The sequence below is a fragment of the Osmerus eperlanus genome, chromosome 17 (genome assembly GCF_963692335.1).
Source record: "Osmerus eperlanus chromosome 17, fOsmEpe2.1, whole genome shotgun sequence".
NCBI lineage: Eukaryota > Metazoa > Chordata > Actinopteri > Osmeriformes > Osmeridae > Osmerus > Osmerus eperlanus.
Window position 1 is genome coordinate 1,951,748 of NC_085034.1, and position 25,612 is coordinate 1,977,359.

Here is a 25,612-nt window from a genome sequence, read left to right on the forward strand (position 1 = left end):
CGGCGGGCGGGCGGTCCCGTGTCGAGAGAGAGTTACCCAGCTCCTCATCGATCAGGTCATCTACCTAGACAGTATTAAGCAGAGGTAATTGGCACTGGTAATTGGCGCTGGTCATAATGATTGACAGCAACCTTTGCAGAATCCAGACAGAGAGTTCAGAGTGTATTCACATCAGTGAGTCATATACCGACTCTGAGTGAGGAGGATGGAAAGGAGTACACACAATGGAAAACAGTCATGTAAATGACAAGAAGTGTGCCGGAAAACAAGGACTTGGGTGTAGAAATGAAAAGAGAGAGGGAGGGGGAGAGAAGGAACAAGATAAAGATGAAGGAGGGAGGGAGGAAGGAAGTGAGGGATGAAGGGATAGAGAGCTGGGTCATGAGTCTAAGACAGGAGAGATGGAGAAGGGTAAGAAGGAAAGTAGAGCGGAAAAGAGAGATGAACAGGGAAGACAGGGAGAGAGAGGGAGAGAGAGAGAGAGAGAGAGAGAGAGAGTGTCTTTGCCCGGGGCTATCTGACGGATAATAAAACACTGGCCTGCCTTACTAATCGCGCCAGGTGTGTGTGTGTGTGTCAGAGAGAGAGAGTGTGTGTGTGTCTCAGGGACTAAGATTCTCCTCACCTTCACACATTGCTATTATACTGCTCTAATAATGGACCTGGCCATCTCCTCTCCCTCTCGCAACTCTCTCTGCCTGTCTTTCTCTCTTACCATCACGCACCCTTGCTCGCTCCCTACCTCTCCCCGCCGCTCTCTATCTCTCGTCTCTTTCATCACTGTCATTACCAGGGTCGTTTGCTGATTGTGACCAGATCCAAGTCTCTCCCCAGGTACAGGAAGAGAGAGAGGGGGGGAGGGGGTGTAAAAGAGGAAGCGAGAGGGATTAAGAGAGGTAAAGAAAGAGCCACTGGAGAGAGAACAACAGAGACAGAGAGAGACAGAGAGAGACAGAGAGAGACAGAGAGAGACAGAGAGAGACAGAGAGAGACAGAGAAGGACACACAGAGAGACACACAGAGAGACACACAGAGAGACACACAGAGAGACACACAGAGAGACACACAGAGAGACACACAGAGAGACACACAGAGAGACACACAGGCCTCAGTTAAACAGCAGAGGTAATTGAGTGTGACTCATGATTGTGCAGTGTTCTTCCCAGACAGGATGACAGCCAGAGTCGCTCTATCTGAATACCCGCCTGGAAAGTTCAAGGGCACAGCTTGATGACTTGACGACAGCTCAGTGTCTGCATGCTTCCCTCTCAGACACTGTTTGGGTGTGTTTCATATGTATGGAAGTGACTCATTCTTAGACAGTTGTGTGTGTGTTCTGTGTTTGTTTGTGTGTGTGTGTGTGTGTGTGTGTGTACTGAATCTGTGAGTGTGTACTGTGTGTGTGTGTGTGGTCATCACAGGAGATCCCTCCATTCCCTTGTTTATCACTCAGATGGGGGGTGATAAACCAGTAGACAGTATATCAGCTTAACGTATAAATCTAGAGATGGGAGGCTGCCTGCCAGGATATACGACTGTGCACACCACTAAGGGTCCACTTGGGCTCGCTACCGTCTTGGGACACCCAGGTGTTACTGGGCGGGGATGGGTGTGTGTGGGGGGGGGAGGGGGGGAGGGAGGGAGGCCCTCGGCAGTGGGAGTCAGGTGGCTGAGCGGTTAGGGAAGCGGGTTAGTAATCTGAAGGTTGCCAGTTCGATTCCGGCCGTGTCAAATGACGTTGTGTCCTTGGGCAAGGCACTTCACCCTACTTGCCTCGGGGAGAATGTCCCTGTACTTACTGTAAGTCGCTCTGGATAAGAGCGTCTGCTAAATGACTAAATGTAAATGTAATGTAAAATGATCTCCTGGGAAGATACACATTTCTATGCTGACGCTTTAATACTTAACTGTAATAAACGTGTGTGTGTGTTTGTATGGAAGGGGATTCTGTTTTGTGTGTGTGAGAGGGGAGATGTGTGTGTATGTGTTTTGACGTAGGCTGGATGTGAAATATTTGTGTGGGGGGGGGGGGGAGTGAAATCTGAAATTCAAAGATTTCCATCTGCCTAGCTTCTTGTCACAATGACAGATGACTCCAGAGGGAGTGTGTGTGTGTGTGTGTGTGTGTGTGTGTGTGTGTGTGTGTGTGTGTGTGTGTGATTTGATTGTTAGATCAAATAGTTCTCATTGTTTCATGTTCGCGGAAATCCCATCAATACCCTCCCGTGTCCCCACCAGTCGCTCGTCCCAGAGACGTGTTCCTCCTGAGGACTCCACCTTCCAGCGGGTCAGGGGGGGAACATGTGCGCCCCTCTTCCCCCCTCACGTGCATGCAGCACTGTCATTTATCTATAATGACTTTTGAAATAGTTTGGAAGAAACGGTGCACAGGCGAGCCCAGGCAGTCATGCAGCCCTAACCCAATCAAGTGTCTTTTTAATGAACTTCAAATAAGTCTTATCACCCGAACATGGCAGACTCCTTCTCAAACACGCCTCCCTCACTCCTCCACTCCAGGAACTAAAGGACACCTTATCTGCTCTCTCTCTCTCTCTCTCTCTCTCTCTCTCTCTCTCTCTCTCTCTCTCTCTCTCTCTCTCTCTCTCTCTCTCTCTCTCTCTCTCTCTCTCTCTCTCTCTCTCTCTCTCGCTCTCTCTGTGTGTCTCTCTTTCTCTCTCTCTCTCTTTTTTTCTCTGTGTGTCTCGATAAAGCGCTCTGCTTTTCTTGCGCGCAATCCACTTTTTTTTTCCTCTCTCTTTTCCAATATTTGTTCATTCTCTCACTCTTAACTGTTGCTTTTCTCTCTCTGTCTCACTATCTCTGTCTCTGTCTACCACATTCCATATTCTCTCTCCTGCAGACTGGAGGGACTGTCTCATAAAAGGCTTAAAGGAACAAGTTTTCCCTGAGATAGGACCAGTAATGCACTAGTAAATACTGTGCCTTCATCATTAATACGCAACACCTCACCTCCACCCCTTCCTCCATCAGCTCTTCCTCCATCAGCTCATCACTTGTTGTCATCGAAGCAGTATTTTTAGTCAGCCACTACCGCAAAACAATTAGATACTAATAAATACCAACTAGTGGTTAATTTGCAAAGCCAAGCAGTCTACTCTGCTACTAATGCAAGTCAATGTCCTTCTTATTATGTCACAGTTAGCCCTAAATGCCCATGTTCCTCTTTTCACTGTGTGACAGAGTGGATGACCCTCCTTGCTCTCTGCTGTGTACATTAGAAATCCCTATTGGTTCTAATAAACTCCATGAAAGTGGTGTCAGTGGGCACATATATCCATTAACACTGAATGAATATCAGCAAAGCTAACTCATTGCTGCTTATGATAATAAGGATGCTAATGCAGAGGCTATTGCTAGTGCAGATACTGATGCTAATGCAGATGCTAATGCTAACACCAACCGTGCGGAGGAAGTAAACTCTCCCCTCGCTCTGTGGTTTTTGGTCCTCCTGACCAGCTCTCGGTGCGCCTGTTGCAGGAGTGCCCTCAGTTGCTGCCGGTGGAGGAGATCCTGGTCCCTGTCGGGGTGGTGAAGCCCATCACGCTGAGGGCCCAGAACCTTCCTCAGCCCCAATCGGGCCAGCGGGGCTACGAGTGCCTGCTCACCATCCAGGGGGTGGAGCAGAGGGTGCCCGCCCTGCGCTTCAACAGCTCCAGCGTGCAGTGTCAGAACACGTCGGTGAGTCTGGTGCCCGGGTATACACACGCATACACACACACACACACCTACCCACACACACACCTACCCACACGCATACACACACACCTACCCACACGCATACACACTCACTCACGCAAACATGCTTACACACTCACTCACGCAAACATGCTTACACACTTACGCACGCAAACATGCTTACACACTTACGCACGCAAACATGCTTACACACTCACACAAACATGCTTACACACTCACTCACACAAACATGCTTACACACTCACTCACACAAACATGCTTACACACTCACTCACACAAACATGCTTACACACTCACTCACGCAAACTTGCTTACACACTCACTCATGCAAACATGCTTACACACTCACTCACACAAACATGCTTACACACTTCCGCAAACAAACATGCTTACACACTCACTCACTCAAACATGCTTACACACTCACTCACACAAACATGCTTACACACTCACTCACACAAACATGTTTACACACTCACTCACGCAAACATGCTTACACACTCATACACACAAACATGCTTACACACTCACTCACGCAAACATGCTTACACACAAACATGCTTACACACTCACACACACAAACATGCTTACACACTCACGCACACAAACATGCTTACACACTCATACAAACAAACATGGTTACACACTCACTCACACAAACATGCTTACACACTCACGCACACAAACATGCTTACACACTCACGCTTATTTCGTTCACCTGCACACAAACGCAGGACGCACTAGGACGCCTTATCAGGTGATGTTGTGACTCCTGCCACAGCAACAGGTGATGTTGTGACTAAACGTGGACTTTCTCACTCTCGCGCGTCTTCCTGTGTTTTGGTTTCCGTGGCAACAGTACTCGTATGATGGGATGGACATGAGCAGCCTGCCGGTGGACCTGACTGTCGTCTGGAACGGAGACTTCAGCATCGACAACCCTGCCGAGAACAAAGGTGAGCTCTCTCACACACACACACACAGTCTCACACACACACAGTCAGTCATGCACTCATGCAGTTTCTCGCACACACACACACCTCTCCATAACATACTCTTTAACATGCACAACTCTACGAACTAACACCCACACAAACAAACCTACACGCACAGACCCGTATTAACACACACACACACGTACATCGCCGTTGCCTCACCACCGTTGCCCTTGGAGACGGTCTCCATGGCAACTGGCGGGCGGTGCAAGGCTCCGTCCCCCTGGTGCAGGAGACTGAGGAGCCTCCTGGGTAACTTTACCCCTCCTCTAATATCTCTGTTTATGTCACTCTCCTCTAATATCTCTCTGTTTCTCTCTCTGTTTCTCCTCTAATATCTCTCTGTTTCTCTCTCTGTTTCTCCTCTAATATCTCTCTGTTTCTCTCTCTGTTTCTCCTCTAATATCTCTCTGTTTCTGTCTCTGTCTCTCCTCTAATATCTCTCTGTTTCTGTGTCTCTCTGTCTCCCCCTTCTCTCTCTCCTCTCTAACTCTTTCTCTCCCCTCAACTCTCTCTGTCTCTCTCTCTACCTTCCCCTCAACCCCCTCTATTTGTTTCTCCACCCAACTCTCTCTCTTCCCCTTCTCTGTTTTTCTCTCTCTCCCCCCCTCTCTCTCTCTCTGTTTCTCTATGTCTCTCTCGCCCCTCTCTCTCTCTCTCTGCCTCTTTCTCAACACCTCGTTAGCTTCTCACCTCTTATCTTGGATTCTCTTCCTCTTCCCCCTCTGCTGCCTCGTCTCTCTCTCTCTCTCTCTCTCTCTCTCTCTCTCTCTCTCTCTCTCTCTCTCTCGTCCCCCTGTCCAGCTTGTTATGTTCACACCTCCCTATCACCGCTGATATCTCCTGCTAAGCCTGTTTGTGTGTGAGGGAGTCTTAAGTGTTCCTAGTTTGGACTGCAAGCCCAGCTTGCTCAACCCCTGGTCAGTCAGTGGTTCCGTACTGATGTGGAGTTCGGGTGGGTTTGAGGGGGGGGGTTTAACAGTGTACGTGTGTCTGGGAAAGATAAAGAGACTTTGGAAAGTGGTGGGAGAGAGAGAGCACGCACCACTGAGACCCCCCTGGAGCGGGCCGAGTGGGCTGGTCCGGCTCAGCACTTAATGAACAGATCACACGCATGTAATAGCAATTAAAAAGCAAATGCCTGGACGGTTTCCATGGAGATGAGATGATAATGTAGAGGGTGAGCAGAGGCAAGAAGCAGCTGGGAGGGAGGGAGGGAGGGAGGGAGGGAGGGGGAGCGATGGAGGGAGAGAGGGGGTTGATGGTGAGAGAGGGATGGGATGGAGATAGGGATAAAGAGAGAGAGAGGGATGAATAGAGAAAGAAGACAAGGGAGGGATTGAGAATTGATACATTACATGAGAGAGAAAGATATCGAGGAAGGCCCAAAATAGACATCAACAGAGGTACGGTTTTAAATATCCAAGAATATGATGATTACTGGGAAAACCGATCGTTTTTAGAAAACAATAACTGTGTCCTTTCCATGCTAGTCCATCTGCATGGAAAGAAATGTTTCAAGTTAAACTGAAAAAGGTGCCTCATTAAAGCCTCACTAACCTACCTCTCTCCCTCTCCTCCGCCCTCCTCCCTCTCCTCCAGTCCACCTGTACAAGTGTGCGGCCCAGCGTGGCAGCTGTGGCCTGTGTCTGAAGGCCAACCCCCAGTACGGCTGTGTGTGGTGCAAGGGAGAGAGCCGCTGCACCCTCAAGCAGCACTGCCCCCACCCAGAGAGCCAGTGGCCCAAACACAACCCCAGGTGCACCCACCCTCGCATCACCCAGGTGAGCCGGCCCCTGCCAGGATGTATCACTCCTCCTTTAACATTTATGTCCAGTCAGTACACACACAGCTCTACAGAACCAAGTAACTGCTTGAATGGAGATCGTCTTTCCACGCTCAGCCTTCTCTGGGCCCTCAGCAGAGGAGGGGGGATCGTCCTGCCATAGTTTGTGGCCGCAGAGACACCAGACGTGTGTCTGCCCCTGGGAGCCAGAGAGCCTCTGCCCAGCCATCATGCAGACTCTGAACAGATGAACACACACACATAACCCCTCCACTACACTGGTGTGTATCGCTCTGTGGGCGGTACACTGTCCTGACCTCCTCTGGAGGGAGGGGTGGAGGGAGGGAGGGATGGAGGAGGGATGGAGGGAGGGAGGGAGGGAGGGAGGGATGGATGGAGGGAGGGAGGGAGGGAGGGAGGGATGGAGGGAGGGATGGAGGGAGGGATGGAGGGAGGGATGGAAGGATTTTGGTGTAAGGGGGAGAGGGAGGTGTGGGAGAGACTTGAGAGGAGAATAGTAACCCCCCCTTTCTCCTCTTGTCTCCCTGAGGGGCTGTGGGGGGGGGAGTGAGGGGTGATGGATATAAGGGTTATCCCTCCATGCGAAACACCGAGCGGGCAGAACAGATGGCGAGCGATTGGAGATGGAGGGTTAGGGGGCGGAGCATAGCGGGGGAATCCCCTCCGCTGGACGGATGATGGTGTGAGGGTGAGCGGGGGGAAAACCCTCCTCTCCAGGGAGGAGTGATGGATGCGGGGGCGTAGACTCGCCTACCTCAGCCGCGCTCCGTTTGGAACGGAGCCCACTCGCCGGAGCCATGGCTGCATTCCAAACCAAACGCACACCTTGTTGTTCTTAACACGCATCGGGTCTTCACGCGCACGTCCAGGACAGCCGTCACCGTGACTCACGTTAGCTTATCTCGTAAGTCAAAACAAGGGTCAGCGATGCTCAGGAGAACAGGAGGAGCATATTGATGTGTAGCATCCAGCCTGTTAAACCACAGAAAGCTGTCCCTGTCTCCCAGCTCTCCCGAGCCAACCCTGCCGCTAGATTTATCCTCCGGGGCGGCACCCCTCCTGTACACACGCCTGGCGACCAGAACAGCAGCATATTGTAGCTTTCTCTCATCCCCTTAAACCCTTCACCATGTCACCCCCAACCAGGACCAGACCCCCCCCCCTCTACGATGCATTCTAATACTCTTCATTACATTGACATCACTCGTGAACAATCTGTTCTGGAGCAAGGCAGAGGACCGGGGAGCAGTGATTAAGGGTTTGCCTTCACCAAACCGTCAATTAGCTTGTCAAAGTCACAAATCTAATCAACGGCCTGTCACCCTAATGAAAAGTGACTTCTATTCACCATACTTATTCATCTCTCTCTTTCTCCATCTCTCTCTTTCTCCATCTCTCTCTTTCTCCATCTCTCTCTTTCTCCATCTCTCTCTTTCTCCATCTCTCTCTTTCTCCATCTCTCTCTTTCTCCATCTCTCTCCCTCCCCTCTCCCAGAGAGAGGGGGAGGGCCTCCCCCCTTTCCATGCTGAAAAATTCTAGACGGAGAAGATCCACAATGCTTTGCGGTGGCCCCTAATCGCGTGCGTTGTAGCCGCGGTTCTCCCAGTCTCTCGTCTCCCACCTCTCAGTAGGATATCAGCAGGGGTCTCATTCACCGTCAGACGTGCATGATACGAGCATGACCGAGCAGACTGGCCTGCCAATCTGCAGGACCATAACACCATCAACTCTCAGTCTGGTCTTCATACGTTTAGTTTGTTGTAGGGGGCGGAGCATAGCGGGGGAATCCCCTCCGCTGGACGGATGATGGTGTGAGGGTGAGCGGGGGGAAAACCCTCCTCTCCAGGGAGGAGTGATGGATGCGGGGGCGTAGACTCGCCTACCTCAGCCGCGCTCCGTTTGGAACGGAGCCCACTCGCCGGAGCCATGGCTGCATTCCAAACCAAACGCACACCTTGTTGTTCTTAAAACTTATTCCCCGTGTCCCTGAGGTGGTCTCCTGGACCTGGGAGCCTCACGCGGTCATAGAACGTCCTGCTGTCGCCAACGCAGATTGTTCTGACCAACACGTGCACAACCAAAACACAAACATGAGCGATCACACACACACACACGCAGCCTCCCAACCATACCTTCAAACACCCAAGAGGCCCCCTCCTCAACCCTTCTGTCAGTGAGGGATGAGCCTTCCATGCAGTCATAATGAGAACTCTCTTCCCCTCTGGACCGCCAGAGATCCCTATTTGGCAGGAGAGAATGACACAGCACAATGCTGGTAATGATAGCCCCTCTCTCCCACTGGGACCTGAAGGTGCTTTATTTGGCAGAGACAACGAGGTCCTGTTCTGAGGTTTGCTGTACATCCACCAGTCTGATCAGTCAGGAGCTAACCCTGCAGGAGCCATCTTGGTGGATCTCCGTCTCTGTCTCTCGCTCTGTCTGGCTCTCTCTCTGTCCCTGTCGATCTCTCTGTCTCGCTCTCTGTCTCTCTCATTGTTGATTCATTGTTCTGGTCATCTTTGGCTGTTTGTCTTCATCTTCATTCATCTTCATTCATCCCTTTCTCTCTGACTCTCTCCCCTTCTGCCTCGATTCTAGCTCTTTTTTTCACACCGCGCACACACACACACACTCTCCTCTCATCTGTAGGATGTTGGTCCAGCTCTCTTCCACAGTGACCTCAGCTCGAGCCAAAATGGCGAACGTCAGGGAATAACCTAATCTGATTGGCCGGCTGGGCTTTGTGTTTTTGCGTGCCATATGTGGATCCTCTCATGGCAGGAACACTGAGGTGGTTTTAATCAGCGCTGGTTAACATGCTCTCCAGCTAAGCCTCTGCTCTCACACACACACTTACACACAAACACACACTTTCTCAAACACACACACACAGGCCCTTGCGATAACCCGAATGGAATTCAGATCAAATCTGATGCTTTTCTACACTTCGACTCAATTATGAATGGAGTTATCATGTGTTTTATTGAGCCGAAGATGTGAATGTGGGGAAACACGGGCAGTCTGGACTAATGGAGTCTGCTTGACTGGCTGCTCTGACTAATAGACTTATCAACAACCTAGTATTAGTCTGATGTCCCAGATAGAGATGTATCGCTTAGGTTGAACACTCTGAAACATAATTGCAGAGATAGCTACAGTATCAAGCACACACAGCTTGATACAACAGACCAATTAAAACTATCTAATAAACAGACTTCCTGTGCTTGACCCAATGAGCTGGGTCTCACTCTGGAACTCATTCACACAGTATCCAATGATCTGATGATCTGAGGGGTGTGGGGGTCGTTATACATGCCTGGGTAAGAAGATAGCCGCTAATCTGCCCCCCCCCCCCCCCACACACACACACTTTATGAATAAAATCATAATTAACGTCCGCATCCCTAGTTATAAAAAATAAATAACTGTCTCTGCCCGCATTCGTAAACAAACGATCTTGAGAACCCCACATTTTGACATTTGACTCGTGTCACAGATGCCATTATCCTTTCTAACCTTCCGTTTTCCCGATAACCCTGCGCTGTGCTCCTCAGATCACCCCCCTGCGCGGGCCTCGAGAAGGGGCACCCTGGTCACCATCCGGGGGGAGAACCTGGGTCTGGACTTCCAGGAGATCCAGGGGAACGTGAGGGTGGCCCAGGTGGACTGCACCCCCATCCCCGAGGGGTACATCCCTGCGGAGCAGTGAGTCAGCGCCCGGCACACCGCCCACACACTCCTCACACCGCTGCCAGCGTGACTCGGCCCCTGACGTCATGGTCATGTCACGAGGCATGGTCTTGGTTCAGCAGGAAGTCATGGCTGACCAGACGTGAAGGTTTTCTGTGTTGTCGTCGTACAGGGCCCCCCACCGAGCAGAGGTCGAGCCCTCAGGTGTGAGGTCGTCTGAGTCAGCTGCGAGCCGGGGGGGAGGGGGGGGGGGGGGGGGGGGGGAGTGTAGTAAACACAGGCCGGGGGGGGGCTCACACACCAAAGGAGAGGGGGAGAGGGAGGTGTGGAGTCACGACACACCTTCATGTGGTCGGGGGGGGGACGGGGGGACGGACACCGACTTAGTCCATGACACACACACTGACATACAAAAGTGCGCACACATAAATACATGCATACACACACACTGGTAGTGGAGTGACCTTGTGACAGCCCTGGCCCATGGTGCTTCAGGGCTGTGGTGTTCATGAGAGCTCGTCCAGGGTGCTGCAGTGCTGTGGTGTCATGGAGAGCTCGTCCAGGGTGCTGCAGTGCTGTGGTGTTCATGGAGAGCTCGTCCAGGGTGCTGCAGTGCTGTGGTGTTCATGGAGAGCTCGTCCAGGGTGCTGCAGTGCTGTGGTGTTAATGGAGAGTGCGTCCAGGGTGGCTGGGCCTGCCAAGAGTGTAGGAAAACCTCCACTACAGCCAGCTAATCCCAGGTTAAGACTTGAATATAATAAGGTGTTATTTGGCAGGGATTTTAAACCCCCTGCTGCCAATTTCTCTGAGATAGGGAACGAATCCTGCGTCATTATTCGCATGACCTTAAAAAGACCTTTTCCTTTTCTCGCCAGCTCAGCATTCTTTGTGGAAAGTGCTGGCTTATCTGTTTTAACTGAGTTGTTGATGAGTCACTCCTAAGGTTTGGAGATAATTGAATGGCTTGTCACTTGTGATGAAAGAAAAGACTTAGATGCAGGATGGACCTGTATGAGTAGATCTAAAGTGAATGTTCCCACGTGTGGGATCGGTGTTTGACCTGGCTGCACGCCATCCTCGAGTTTGTGGAAAACTGTACAAAGCAGCAGCACTGCATCATATCACTTAAACATGTTTGTGTTTTCAGGATCGTGTGTGAGATGGGCAAAGCAGAGTCCAGCCAGTTTGCAGGCAACATCCAGGTGTGTGTCGGGGTTGGAGAGTGCAAACCCGAGTTCATGGCCAAGTCTACCAAGTACTACTACTTTGTGGTGAGTCCTTTTTCTACCTCCTGCTTTCTCTCTGTGCTTTTAAATCCTCAACCTGAGAGCACAACAGGAACCAAAAGCCTTTAAGACATCAAATATAGATGGGAGTTACAGTTGTATAATTTGAAACAGATCTATTTTAGATCACTCCAAAGTGCACTAGAATTCAATAAACGGCACTTACAGTAAGTACGCCGTAGATTAAACTCTGGGTGTATCCAGAGCTAACTGGCCCCTGCATCAGAGACTGTCATTATGCACTGGGGGTGTCAGCCAGACTGCCTGTTCAGCACTTAGTGTTGAATTAGCCCTCGCGCTGGTGTTGAATAAGCCCTAGCGCTGGTGGTAAAAGACTGGCACTTACTAATGAGCCTTGGGTTCAAATGGACCTTGGATGGCCGTAAAAAGAGTGCACACACACACACACACACACACACACACACACACACACTGTGTTTATATATTGTGCCTCCTCAGCGCTCTCACCCTCATGTTCTACACGCGTCTCATCCCAGGAGAGGAACATGCAGGGTTCCACCCTGAAATACAGCCTCCTCGTTAGCACGCTGTGTTCGTTTAATGCAGAGTTATCAATTATACGCCAGACCGTTAAGGGTAGGTTTATTCTTACTTATTTATTCCTCTGTGGGTGCCCGGAACAGGATTATACGATGTTAGGGTTAGGTGTCATGCCACAGACCCAGGGAGAACAGGAGAGTACGAGAATGCAAATGAATGGAGAGAGATTTACATTTCCCTCGCTCCCGCTCAATACCACTTCAATCTTTGCCTGGTGACTGGTGAATTAAGGCAAATCTCCTAATTGGCTGACCTGTAACCTTTGCCCCTCCCCCCCCGACATCATCAGATTCCTCGGCTGCACCAGCTGAAGCCAAGTCGAGGGCCCCGTTTCGGGGGAACCATCGTCAACATCACCGGTAGCATTTAGACGCCGGGAGCAACGTGTCCATCATGTTCAAAGACCAGAAGTGTGCATATCACAGGCTGGGTACACCGACCCCTATCACAAGTAGGCAAGTGGTGAAACTAAGTTTAGAAAGAACTAGAAATAGAATAGAATTAATTAAACATTTTATATTTTAAGGTAAAAATAATTTAAAACGGAAAAAAAGTTTTAAAATGTTGAAAGGATATTTTCAACCCCCCAAAGAAGCAAGGTTGAATGTTTATTTTCTTTTTTTGAAAGGTTGAACAAATTGTAATTTTGAAAAAAGGTTAGAAAAAATCCCAGTCCTCATGCCTCTCTCTCCGTCTCAGACGCGGAGGTCAGTGGATCACGTGTCGCTCGCAGGCCTCTCTGCACGGGTACGGGAGGTGCCTGTCTCGGTGAGCGTGGACAAGGCTGTTCTCCCACGCCAGGGACCTGAAGTTCGAGTACGTAGAGGACCCCACCATCACCAAGCTGGAGCCAGAGTGGAGCATCTTCAGGTAACACCGAGAGAGAGAGAGTGCATGTGCGTGTGTGTACCCTGTGTGTGCGAGTGTGTACCCTCTGTGTGTGCAAGTGTGTGTGTATTTGTGCAAGGTCAGAGGATGACCTGGATCATTTATCAATGTAATTAATCAGTTAATCAATAATGTGTGTATTAATAAAATTATCACAGGAGATTGAAGTTAGCGTGTGTGTGTGTGTGTTAAACCCCCCTGTCCTTCCCCTCTCCTTGTGACAGCGGACACACACCTGTGACGGTGACCGGAACCAACCTGGACATCATCCAGAACCCCCTCATCAGGGCCAAGTACAAAGATCACGACACAGTCAACGTGAGTAGTCGCCACCGCAGACACGCTGCCCCGCACGCGGGCAGGCGGAGGTCACCACGACGCCCAGAGCAGCGGGGCACAGAGAGAAGCTAAAAGCAGATCAGAGTCTGGAAAGGGGAGAGTTTGGTGGTTGAGTGTGGAGGGGTGGGGTGGTGGGGTGGGGTGGGACCCCAGAATGCAGAGAGGAAGGAGAGAGTGAAAGACGAGGAGCGGAGAGAGAAAGAGTGAGAGGTTACATGCGATGTTCTCAAACAGAGACTGGTCTGTTCCCCCTCCCTGTCCCAGAACAGGAGCACGTACCCACCCAGAGGGCGAAGGCCCTATCACGTTCCACCCCCCCCACCCCCCTGGGAGAACACAGAACCCTCAGATCTGACTGAAAGACATGGGCGGTGCCAGGGGGAACAATACCCTGGAACTCGATCTCCATTCCCTATCTAAACTAGTGCTGTTTAGCATCTGTGGCCGGGGCAGGGTTAGCAGCTGAGCTGTGTGTCTGGAAGCAGCAGGTCTGTGTGTTATGATCAGAGAGCCCTCCAGCTTCCCCTGCGCCTCCCTCCTGGCGCTGGGGTGGATCTGGAGCGTCCGCTCTGTACAGGGGCTCTGTGGCTCTGCATGGGCCAGGCTGGCAGGGGGCAGGGGTCAGCCAGGGGTCATCTTAAGGCTCTGAGGTGCACCTTGGTCCTCCAAGGATCTGTTCGAACTTCAAAATGCACAAACGCTAAATGATTGACAGAAACACGTGATTTAATGCAGGAATTGTTTCTTAGCTGCATGTCAGTAAACCACACTGTCCTGTGCACGAAGGGACTTTTGTTTTGAAAATCTGCTCTGCGGGACACTTATCATGTCCTTCCTGGTGGAGTGGCGGCAGGGTGACCTGGGGGGGTCATCCGACACTCTGCAGGAAGTGTGTTTTGATGTGCGGGTCTTTGTCCGGGATCCAATTAAAAAGACAGGTTACGCGATTGGAGAGCGGCTGCTTTCAAGTCTGGCAACCGCTCTGCGGGCGGAGGTTGCCGTGGAGATGTGAAGTGTTTCGCTAAGCCGATTGGTCGAGTTTCAGAGGAGCCCTCTCGCGCTGTCCTGTCGTCGCCACCGACGGCGTTGATTTGTCAGAGTCGTGACAAGAGACTCGGGAATGCAGACGTGAAGAACAGAGAGGGGCGAGCGAGCCTGACAGTGACAGATTGACGGCCCCTCTCTTGTTTTTAAAAACAGGGAGAGACACGAGAGAGAATGAAGGGAGAGAAAGAGACAGAATACACCAAAGTGTCTGATAGAGAAGGAATTAGTGTGGGAGGAGAGAGAGAGAGAGAGAGAGAGAGAGAGAGAGAGAGAGAGAGAGAGAGAGAGAGAGAGAGAGAGAGAGAGAGAGAGAGAGAGAGAGAGAGAGAGAGAGAGAGAGAGAGAGAGAGAGAGAGAGAGAGAGAGAGAGAGAGAGAGAGGAGAGAGAGAGAGAGTGGATGAGACACGGCAGAGAGAGAGAGGGTGGATGAGACACGGCAGAGAGAGAGAGGGTGGATGAGACACGGCAGAGAGAGAGAGAGAGAGAGGGTGGATGAGACACGGCAGAGAGAGAGAGAGAGAGAGGGTGGATGAGACACGGCAGAGAGAGAGAGAGAGAGAGGGTGGATGAGACACGGCAGAGAGAGAGAGAGAGAGAGGGTGGATGAGACACGGCAGAGAGAGAGAGAGAGAGAGGGTGGATGAGACACGGCAGAGAGAGAGAGAGAGAGAGGGTGGATGAGACACGGCAGAGAGAGAGAGAGAGAGAGGGTGGATGAGACACGGCAGAGAGAGAGAGAGAGAGAGGGTGGATGAGACACGGCAGAGAGAGAGAGAGAGAGAGGGTGGATGAGACACGGCAGAGAGAGAGAGAGAGAGAGGGTGGATGAGACACGGCAGAGAGAGAGAGAGAGAGAGGGTGGATGAGACACGGCAGAGAGAGAGAGAGAGAGAGGGTGGATGAGAGAGAGAGAGAGAGAGAGAGAGAGAGAGAGAGGGTGGATGAGAGAGAGAGAGAGAGAGAGAGAGAGAGAGAGAGAGAGAGAGAGAGAGAGGGTGGATGAGACACGGCAGAGAGAGAGAGAGAGAGAGGGTGGATGAGACACGGCAGAGAGAGAGAGAGAGAGAGGGTGGATGAGACACGGCAGAGAGAGAGAGAGAGAGAGGGTGGATGAGACACGGCAGAGAGAGAGAGAGAGAGAGGGTGGATGAGACACGGCAGAGAGAGAGAGAGAGGGTGGATGAGACACGGCAGAGAGAGAGAGAGAGAGAGAGAGAGAGAGAGAGAGAGAAGAGAGAGAGAGAGAGGGTGGATGAGACACGGCAGAGAGAGAGAGAGAGAGAGAGAGAGAGAGAGAGAGGGTGGATGAGACACGGCAGAGAGAGAGAGAGAGAGAGAGAGGGTGGATGAGACACGGCAGAGAGAGAGAGAGAGAGAGAGAGAGAGAGGGTGGATGAGACACGGCAGAGAGAGAGAGAGAGAGAGAGAGAGGGTGGATGAGACACGGCAGAGAGAGAGAGAGAGAGAGAGAGAGAGAGAGAGGGTGGATGAGACACGGCAGAGAGAGAGAGAGAGAGAGAGAGAGAGAGGTGGATGAGACACGGCAGAGAGAGGAGGGAGAGAGATGGATAGAGAGAGAGGGTGGATGAGACACGGCAGAGAGAGAGAGAGAGAGGGTGGATGAGACACGGCAGAGAGAGAGAGAGGGTGGATGAGACACGGCAGAGAGAGAGAGAGGGTGGATGAGACACGGCAGAGAGAGAGAGAGAGAGAGGGTGGATGAGACACGCAGAGAGAGAGAGAGAGAGAGGGTGGATGAGACACGCAGAGAGAGAGAGAGAGAGAGGGTGGATGAGACACGGCAGAGAGAGAGAGAGAGAGAGAGAGAGAGAGAGAGAGAGAGAGAGAGAGAGAGAGAGAGAGAGAGAGAGAGAGAGAGAGAGAGAGAGGGTGGATGAGACACGGCAGAGAGAGAGAGAGAGAGAGAGAGAGGGTGGATGAGACACGGCAGAGAGAGAGAGAGAGAGAGGGTGGATGAGACACGGCAGAGAGAGAGAGAGAGAGAGGGTGGATGAGACACGGCAGAGAGAGAGAGAGAGAGAGAGAGGGTGGATGAGACACGGCAGAGAGAGAGAGAGAGGGTGGATGAGACACGGCAGAGAGGGTGGATGAGACACGGCAGAGAGAGAGAGAGAGAGAGAGAGAGAGAGAGAGAGAGAGAGAGAGAGAGAGGGTGGATGAGACACGGCAGAGAGAGAGAGAGAGAGAGAGAGAGAGAGAGAGAGAGGGTGGATGAGACACGGCAGAGAGAGAGAGAGAGAGAGAGAGAGAGAGAGGGTGGATGAGACACGGCAGAGAGAGAGAGAGAGAGAGAGAGAGAGAGAGGGTGGATGAGACACGGCAGAGAGAGAGAGAGAGAGAGAGAGAGAGAGAGGTGGATGAGACACGGCAGAGAGAGAGAGAGAGAGAGAGAGAGAGAGGGTGGATGAGACACGGCAGAGAGAGAGAGAGAGAGAGAGAGAGAGAGGGTGATGAGACACGGCAGAGAGAGAGAGAGAGAGAGAGAGAGAGAGAGAGAGAGGGTGGATGAGACACGGCAGAGAGAGAGAGAGAGAGAGAGAGAGAGAGAGAGGGTGGATGAGACACGGCAGAGAGAGAGAGAGAGAGAGAGAGAGAGAGAGAGGGTGGATGAGACACGGCAGAGAGAGAGAGAGAGAGGGTGGAAATGAAGGTGATCGGCGGGCCTAGTTATCTCCACGGCGACACACTTCAAAGAGCCATTGTGCCTGCAGTGCGGAGAGACGCTAGCTCTGTAACCGCTGCTCATTTAAGGTCTGCTTTGAGGGAGAACACTCACATGGAGAGAACAGCCGCAGGGGGGGGGGGGGGGGAGGGAGGGAGCGGGGGGCGTTAGCAATTTTACATAGATTAGATCCCATCTCTCTCGGCACAGAGTGTAATGTAAACCTGTGATTGGGGGGTACGTGGTGACGGGCGTCTACGCTGAGCAGTGTGTGCTGAGCCTGTGTGCTGTCCTGTAGCAAGATCTCTTCACGTCACATCAGCACCTCTGAGATCAGGAGCTTTACCACACTCTACTACACAGTACTGACAACAAGACCGTCCAATAGGATAGTCTCAATATAAAGGGTGGGGGCATGATTTGCTGTTTTCCAAAAGTTTGTGGAACATGTATGTCCATGTATAATGAAACCTACGCTCCTTGCTGATCACACCAACCCTCCCCCTGTCCTCCCTTCTCCCCTCCGCCCCCCTCCTCCCCCCCCAGACGTGTGAGGTCCTGAGCCCCACCAGCATGCTCTGCCAGGCCCCGCCCCTTCCTGTCCACCTGGGCCGTCAGCGCGAGGTCCCGGAGCGGCCGGATGAGTTTGGCTTCATCCTGGATGACGTGGAGGCGGTGCTTGCCCTCAACACCAGCAGCTTCATCTACTACCCCAACCCCGAGTTTGAGGCCCTCAGCGTGTCCGGGGTCCTGGAGCTCAAGCCTGGCTCGCCCATCATCCTCAAGGTGAGAGGGGACACACACACACACACACACACACACATGGTGATACAGTCTCTGGAAGTCTGATTATACACACACACGCACACAGTTACACACGCTCAGGAACTATGCTTACACACACACACACACACACGGACGCATACTGCTAGTGAAATCTCCTATCTCCCGTCCTTAGTGTTCTCATTCATCACTAAGTATCGATCTGTGTGCATTAGGAGTGGACTGCCTGTAATGCTTTGTTAATGTCTGTATTGGATTGATATTTATGAGACGGAAGCCTGAGGTCAGAGGGCACTGGCAATATGCATATCAGATTACTAGCTCATACGAACTGCAGGTATTGATTGTTATTTAAAACTACTGACCAAGACAAGTGTTTTATAAAAGCTTTGTTTACATGTTTCAGATTACTTTGTTCGGGGTCAATATGATTCTCTGGCCTTTGAGGAAGTATTCTGACAGTGTCTTTGTTGTCGCAGGGGCGGAACTTCCTGCCGTCCACCAATAGCGGGAACGGCAAGCTGAACTACACGGTTCTGATTGGAGAGAAGCCCTGTATGTTGACGGTGTCCGACACACAGCTGCTGTGTGAGGTCCCCAACCTGACCGGCCGCAGGAAGGTCCTGGTACGTGTGACGCACACACACACACACAGGTGTACACACACACACACACACACGCACAGGTACACACACACAGGTACACACACACAGGTTCACACACACACACAGGTACACACACACAAGTACACACACACAGGTACGCACACACAGGTACGCACACACAGGTACACACACACACACACACACAGGTACACACACACAGGTACACACACACACACACACACAGGTATACACACACACCTTTACTGCATGTCTTCCCCTCTCTCACCCTGCCTTTCCTGTCACGAGTCACTTGCAAAACTGTCCAACAAAGCACGAAATGCCCCAAAATATACCTTTAAAAACAGAGGAAAAACTACAACACACGTGAGGCTGAAAGAGGGTGTGACCCCGCCCCCTCCTGACGTCTCGTGGACCAGACTGAGCCTGAGACGTAATCACATCACGACCAGCGGTCGCTTGCTGCCCACTCCTGATGGCAAACAGGAGAAAACAACAAATAAGATTTCCATAAGAGGGATTAGGCTGCCGACAAACTCAATAACGGTTCCATTTGTGGTTCTGAGAGGGAGCAATTTGAAGGACGGGCTGCTTCCTGCCATGCCGGCCACCTGGACCAATGAGTGACAAGCTCCAGACAGAGAAGGCCACCAGACACATTACCATAGAAGAAGACAAACACAGGCGGCTGCTAGGCACTACGTCTGCGTCGGCTCTGTGGGATTTCATAAAAGCCTTTTATAAGACATACAGTAGGAAAACCATTTCCTGAATTGTTGGTTCAGAATTGGGTTTTGGCTCATAAAAGCACTTGAGTTGGCTCTCCCATCACAGTGTGTTTGGTGTTGGTTTGCTTTTATTGCAGCTATCTGGCCGCATCAGTCGATCAAACTCTCGTTGATCGACCTGTACGGTTTTGGGATACATGATATCACGTTGGGTATCATGAATGAGATCATAACCCCCTCTCTCTTCTCTCCACCCCTCCCCTCTCTCCTCTCTTATCCCCCCTCCTCGCTCCCCTCTCTCCTCTCCCCCCCCCCTCCCCCCAGGCCCGTGTGGGGGGAATAGAGTACTCCCCCGGCGTGGTCCACATCACGTCTGACAGCCCTCTGAGCAGCACGGCCATCATCGGCATCGCCGCGGCCGGCGCCCTCCTCATCCTCTTCATCGTGGTGGTGCTCATCGCCTACAAGCGCAAGTCTCGCGAGAGCGACCTGACACTTAAGAGGCTGCAGATGCAGATGGACAACCTGGAGTCGCGGGTCGCGCTGGAGTGCAAGGAGGGTAAGGAGCTCCCGCCATGACACCCACATGACTTGATTTGCCCTTTTCAAAAAGTGTGGGTGTATGATGACACCGACGCCCCCGGGTTCAAATCCCACCCCGTCCCTCATCACGCATGTCTGCCCCCCCCTCAGCATTCGCAGAGCTCCAGACCGACATCCACGAGCTGACCAGCGACCTGGACGGAGCAGGTATCCCCTTCCTGGACTACCGCACCTACACCATGAGGGTCCTGTTCCCCGGCATCGAGGAGCACCCTGTCCTCAGAGACCTGGAGGTAGGCTGCCCTGTCAGAGACCTGGAGGTAGGCTGCCCTGTCAGAGACCTGTAGGTAGGCTGCCCTGTCCTCAGAGACCTGGAGGTAGGCTGCCCTGACCTCAGAGACCTGGAGGTAGGCTGCCCTGTCAGAGACCTGGAGGTAGGCTGCCCTGTCCTCAGAGACCTGGAGGTAGGCTGCCCTGTCAGAGACCTGGAGGTAGGCTGCCCTGTCAGAGACCTGGAGGTAGGCTGCCCTGTCCTCAGAGACCTGGAGGTAGGCTGCCCTGTCCTCAGAGACCTGGAGGTAGGCTGCCCTGTCAGAGACCTGGAGGTAGGCTGCCCTGTCCTCAGAGACCTGGAGGTAGGCTGCCCTGTCAGAGACCTGGAGGTAGGCTGCCCTGTCAGAGACCTGGAGGTAGGCTGACCTGTCCTCAGAGACCTGGAGGTAGGCTGCCCTGTCAGAGACCTGGAGGTAGGCTGCCCTGTCCTCAGAGACCTGGAGGTAGGCTGCCCTGTCAGAGACCTGGAGGTAGGCTGCCCTGTCCTCAGAGACCTGGAGGTAGGCTGCCCTGTCCTCAGAGACCTGGAGGTAGGCTGCCCTGTCCTCAGAGACCTGGAGGTAGGCTGCCCTGTCCTCAGAGACCTGGAGGTAGGCTGCCCTGTCCTCAGAGACCTGGAGGTAGGCTGCCCTGTCAGAGACCTGGAGGTAGGCTGCCCTGTCAGAGACCTGGAGGTAGGCTGCCCTGTCAGAGACCTGGAGGTAGGCTGCCCTGTCAGAGACCTGGAGGTAGGCTGCCCTGTCAGAGACCTGGAGGTAGGCTGCCCTGTCAGAGGCCTGGAGGTAGGCTGCCCTGTCAGAGACCTGGAGGTAGGCTGCCCTGTCCTCAGAGACCTGGAGGTAGGCTGCCCTGTCCTCAGAGACCTGGAGGTAGGCTGCCCTGTCCTCAGAGACCTGGAGGTAGGCTGCCCTGTCCTCAGAGACCTGGAGGTAGGCTGCCCTGTCAGAGACCTGGAGGTAGGCTGCCCTGTCAGAGACCTGGAGGTAGGCTGCCCTGTCAGGACCTGGAGGTAGGCTGCCCTGCCCTGCCCCTCGCCCTGCCTGATGGGAAAACTATCCGCGTTGCTGTCGTTTGCCGTCACACTGTCTAATAGGAGTATGGGCTCTCTATTATCTGTGTCGCCATCTAATATGTTTTGGATAAAAAAGATAAGCTAAAAAGCTGATTAGCGACGCAGTGGGTTACAGGTGAAATTGATGCAGCTGTCTTTAATGTTTGTTTGTTTGGCGCTCAGTGAACAAAAGGTGAGACGTTCTCATTAGTCTCACCGAGACAGCGATATAAACACTACCCAGCGATCAGAAGTGTTCCTTTGTTAATAAACCTGAAGAGTCGTGACACAATGTTATTTTCTTGTAAGCGAGAACAAATTAGAAAAATAAATATGGGAAAGAAGCGACAAGTTATTTATCCCTAACCGACGGTGATGGACAGTGATAATTGAATCAGCCGTCGTTTTCCATCAAGCTGCGAGGCCCCATTTCACAGCCCCCGGGCCGGCCAGTCTCCTGCCTGATGAGAATTCCCCAGTAATAAGCTATATTAATGAGGTTTTAATTGGTATAAATGTCCGGCTATATGAGAAGTTTAATGTGATATCAAAGCATAATGAAAGTAGCATCGAGCTTGTCTCTGAATCCTGATGGCTAGTTAATTGTTATTGATGTCAGAGATGGTACAGTAAAATGGTGCCAATATCTCTCTGCCTCTACTCTTGTTACCTCTGTCTCTCTCTGTCTCTCTCTGCCCCTGTCTCTCTCTGTCTCTCTCTCTCTGTCTCTCTCTGTGTCTCTGTCTCTCTCTCTCTGTCACTTGAAACACGTTTTTCATTAAAGTGCTGGCGTGAGTGCACTGTATCTGTCAAGATACTGAAAGGTAAAGGCGTGTGTATTGTCTGTTATGACTGCAGCCTGGCTGTCTGTGTCCAGTCTCAGCTAACAGCTTGAGGCATGCTAACTGGGCTAGATGACCAGCTATAGCAGAGGGGCCATGGAGTCAGTGACTGTCTGCTTGTAGGTAGAGATAGCAGACGTGGAACACGTGTTCCATGACAGGGTGTTGAAGTTCCTCTACGAGCGCTCGTGTCAGATCCCAACAGAACAACATCGGCGGCTGCTGTTTATTAAAAACACTGAGGAAAGCACGTCTGACGGGCGTGAATGACTCGGGGACGACGGGAGCGTCGATCGAGGGGAATACACGTCATTTCCACGTAGCATTAGCTTGGCAGGAGCGTTTGATGAGCACCGTCGAGGAAATGCAAAGTAGTAGGCTTACGTATTGTGTCTCCACCTCCTTTATAAAGACTGCAGAGACAGGTAGCGCTGTCATCTGCTACAGGCTCGCCCCTCCTCTCCCCCCTCAGCCCCCCTCAGCCCTCCTCAGCCCCCCTCAGCCCTCCTCTCCCCCCTCAGCCCTCCTCAGCCCCCCTCAGCCCTCTCCCCCCTCAGCCCTCCTCAGCCCCCCTCAGCCCTCCTCTCCCCCCTCAGCCCTCCTCACCCCCCTCAGCCCTCCTCAGCCCCCCTCAGCCCTCTCCCCCCTCAGCCCTCCTCTCCCCCCTCAGCCCTCCTCAGCCCCCCTCAGCCCTCTCCCCCCTCAGCCCTCCTCTCCCCCCTCAGCCCTCCTCACCCCCCTCAGCCCTCCTCAGCCCCCCTCAGCCCTCCTCAGCCCCCCTCAGCCCTCTCCCCCCTCAGCCCTCCTCTCCCCCCTCAGCCCTCCTCAGCCCTCCTCTCCCCCCTCAGCCCTCCTCAGCCCCCCTCAGCCCTCTCCCCCCTCAGCCCTCCTCTCCCCCCTCAGCCCTCCTCACCCCCCTCTCCCCCCTCAGCCCTCCTCTCCCCCCTCAGCCCCCCTCAGCCCTCCTCACCCCCCTCAGCCCCCCTCAGCCTTCCTCTCCCCCCTCAGCCCTCCTCACCCCCCTCAGCCCTCCTCTCCCCCCTCAGCCCTCCTCTCCCCCCTCAGCCCTCCTCAGCCCTCCTCAGCCACCCTCAGCCCTCCTCACCCTCCTCAGCCCCCCTCAGCCCTCCTCTCCCCCCTCAGCCCTCCTCTCCCCCCTCAGCCCTCCTCAGCCCTCCTCAGCCCCCCTCAGCCCTCCTCACCCCCCTCAGCCCTCCTCAGCCCCCCTCAGCCCTCCTCACCCCCCTCAGCCCTCCTCAGCCCCCCTCAGCCCTCTCCCCCCTCAGCCCTCCTCTCCCCCCTCAGCCCTCCTCACCCCCCTCAGCCCTCCTCAGCCCCCCTCAGCCCTCCTCTCCCCCCTCAGCCCTCCTCACCCCCCTCAGCCCCCCTCAGCCCTCCTCACCCCCCTCAGCCCTCCTCAGCCCCCCTCAGCCCTCTCCCCCCTCAGCCCTCCTCTCCCCCCTCAGCCCTCCTCACCCCCCTCAGCCCTCCTCACCCCCCTCAGCCTTCCTCTCCCCCCTCAGCCCTCCTCACCCCCCTCAGCCCCCCTCAGCCCTCCTCACCCCCCTCAGCCTTCCTCTCCCCCCTCAGCCCTCCTCACCCCCCTCAGCCCTCCTCTCCCCCCTCAGCCCTCCTCACCCCCCTCAGCCCTCCTCACCCCCCTCAGCCCCCCTCAGCCTTCCTCTCCCCCCTCAGCCCTCCTCACCCCCCTCAGCCCTCCTCACCCCCCTCAGCCCCCCTCAGCCCTCCTCACCCCCCTCAGCCCCCCTCAGCCCTCCTCACCCCCCTCAGCCTTCCTCTCCCCCCTCAGCCCTCCTCACCCCCCTCACCCCCCTCAGCCTTCCTCTCCCCCCTCAGCCCTCCTCTCCCCCCTCAGCCCCCCTCAGCCCTCCTCACCCCCCTCAGCCCCCCTCAGCCCTCCTCTCCCCCCTCAGCCCTCCTCAGCCCCCCTCAGCCCTCCTCACCCTCCTCAGCCCCCCTCAGCCCTCCTCACCCTCCTCAGCCCCCCTCAGCCCTCCTCACCCTCCTCAGCCCCCCTCAGCCCTCCTCAGCCCCCCTCAGCCCTCCTCACCCCCCTCAGCCCTCCTCACCCTCCTCAGCCCCCCTCAGCCCTCCTCACCCCCCTCAGCCCCCCTCAGCCCTCTCCCCCCTCAGCCCTCCTCTCCCCCCTCAGCCCTCCTCACCCCCCTCAGCCCTCCTCTCCCCCCTCAGCCCTCCTCGCCCCCCTCAGCCCTCCTCACCCTCCTCACCCCCCCTCTCTCCTCTCTGAGCTGGAGTCATTACCTCACTCGTTAGAGGGAATTAGAGCCCTTAATTTATCTGGTGGGATTATCATGACTCTGGGTGCTGTTGGAGTGTGTTACAGGTGTGTGTTTGTGTGTGTGTGTGTGGGGGGGGGGGGGCTGGGTCCTGATTCATCTTAATTGTATCAGTTATTAGTCTTTCCTATTTTGACCTGTTAAACTATGTAACCATTGCATCTTTACTCTGTGTTAGCTCTGTATTAGCTCTGCGTTAGCTCTGCGTTAGCTCTGGGTTAGCTCTGCGTTAGCTCTGGGTTAGCTCTGGGTTAGCTCCGGGTTAGCTCTGCGTTAGCTCTGCGTTAGCTCCGGGTTAGCTCTGCGTTAGCTCTGCGTTAGCTCCGTGTTAGCTCTGCGTTAGCCTTAACACCTGGTTCTAATCTTGACGCCGTGTCCCTCCTAGGTCCCGGGCTACAGGCAGGAGCAGGTGGAGAAGGGGCTGAAGTTGTTCGGCCAGCTCATCAACAACAAGGTGTTCCTGCTGTCCTTCATCCGCACCCTGGAGGCCCAGCAAGGGTTCTCCATGCGTGACCGCGGCAACGTGGCCTCGCTCATCATGACCGTGCTGCAGAGCAAGCTGGAGTACGCCACAGACGTCCTCAAGCACCTCCTCTCAGACCTGATCGACCGCAACCTGGAGAGCAAGAATCACCCCAAGCTGCTGCTGCGCAGGTGTGTGTCTGTCTGTGTGTGTGTCTGTCTGTGTGTGTGTCTGTGTGTGTCTGTGTGTGTGCCTCTCGTGTCTCTAGCTTGCCCTCTTTCACCTCATTAGTAGAGGCTCCGGCCTCTCTCTCTGTCTGGGGAGGGAAGGACACCACATCACCCCTGCATCTGCACCTCTCTCTGTCTCTCTCTTCCTCCCTCTCTCTCTGTCTATCCCTGTCTCTCTTCCTCTCTCTGTCTGTCCCTCTCTCTCACTCTCTCTATCTCCCTCCCTCCCTTTGAGAGTGTGAATCACAGTCGCTATGGTGCTTCTAATCATTTAAGCTTTTGAACAGCTGCCTAATACTACAGCTGCTTTAAGTCTGTGCTGCATTGGACCCAACCCAACAACAAACAAACACAAACACAGTCCTCATCCACAATTGTTTGTGTTTTGCAGCCGAAGCCTGCCCTCCACACACGCTCTGTGTGAGAGGTCGTACAGTAGTCGTAGAGCGGGCAGGCTTGGTGTCGTCTGAGACGGAACGATGAGTTTCATCACCCAGAGCAACTCCCTCGCCGTGACATGTCGGATTAACTTCCATGACATTGAAACGCTCGCTTTGTCTCTGAAAACACACAGTGCTTTGACATGCACATCATTAGAATATAATTATGATTAATTAGCGGAGAATCCAATTAAAGAAGCTGTAAAACCCCCTTCTATGTAAAAAAAAAAAAAAAAAAAAAAA

The 25,612-nt window shown here is 53.5% G+C and overlaps 2 protein-coding genes across 2 annotated transcripts in view; both read left to right on the forward strand.

The window, feature by feature from the left end:
* Nucleotides 1–1,231, forward strand: part of exoc4 (exocyst complex component 4) — a 26,655-nt gene extending 25,424 nt beyond the window's left edge. Inside the window, exon 12 of the mRNA XM_062483631.1 lies at nucleotides 1,167–1,231. Coding sequence (XP_062339615.1) covers nucleotides 1,167–1,231 — 65 coding nt within the window. The remainder of the gene's footprint in view (nucleotides 1–1,166) is intronic.
* Nucleotides 1,232–2,194: 963 nt separating this feature from the next.
* Nucleotides 2,195–25,612, forward strand: part of plxna4 (plexin A4) — a 62,096-nt gene continuing 38,678 nt past the window's right edge. Inside the window, 18 exon segments of the mRNA XM_062483632.1 lie at nucleotides 2,195–2,287; nucleotides 3,478–3,699; nucleotides 4,577–4,673; nucleotides 6,315–6,496; nucleotides 10,075–10,099; nucleotides 10,102–10,225; nucleotides 11,358–11,481; nucleotides 12,347–12,416; nucleotides 12,419–12,482; nucleotides 12,757–12,809; nucleotides 12,812–12,852; nucleotides 12,854–12,927; nucleotides 13,170–13,263; nucleotides 17,562–17,801; nucleotides 18,278–18,424; nucleotides 19,474–19,708; nucleotides 19,843–19,985; nucleotides 24,622–24,890. Of these exon segments, the coding sequence (XP_062339616.1) occupies nucleotides 2,195–2,287; nucleotides 3,478–3,699; nucleotides 4,577–4,673; nucleotides 6,315–6,496; nucleotides 10,075–10,099; nucleotides 10,102–10,225; nucleotides 11,358–11,481; nucleotides 12,347–12,416; nucleotides 12,419–12,482; nucleotides 12,757–12,809; nucleotides 12,812–12,852; nucleotides 12,854–12,927; nucleotides 13,170–13,263; nucleotides 17,562–17,801; nucleotides 18,278–18,424; nucleotides 19,474–19,708; nucleotides 19,843–19,985; nucleotides 24,622–24,890 (2,297 nt within the window).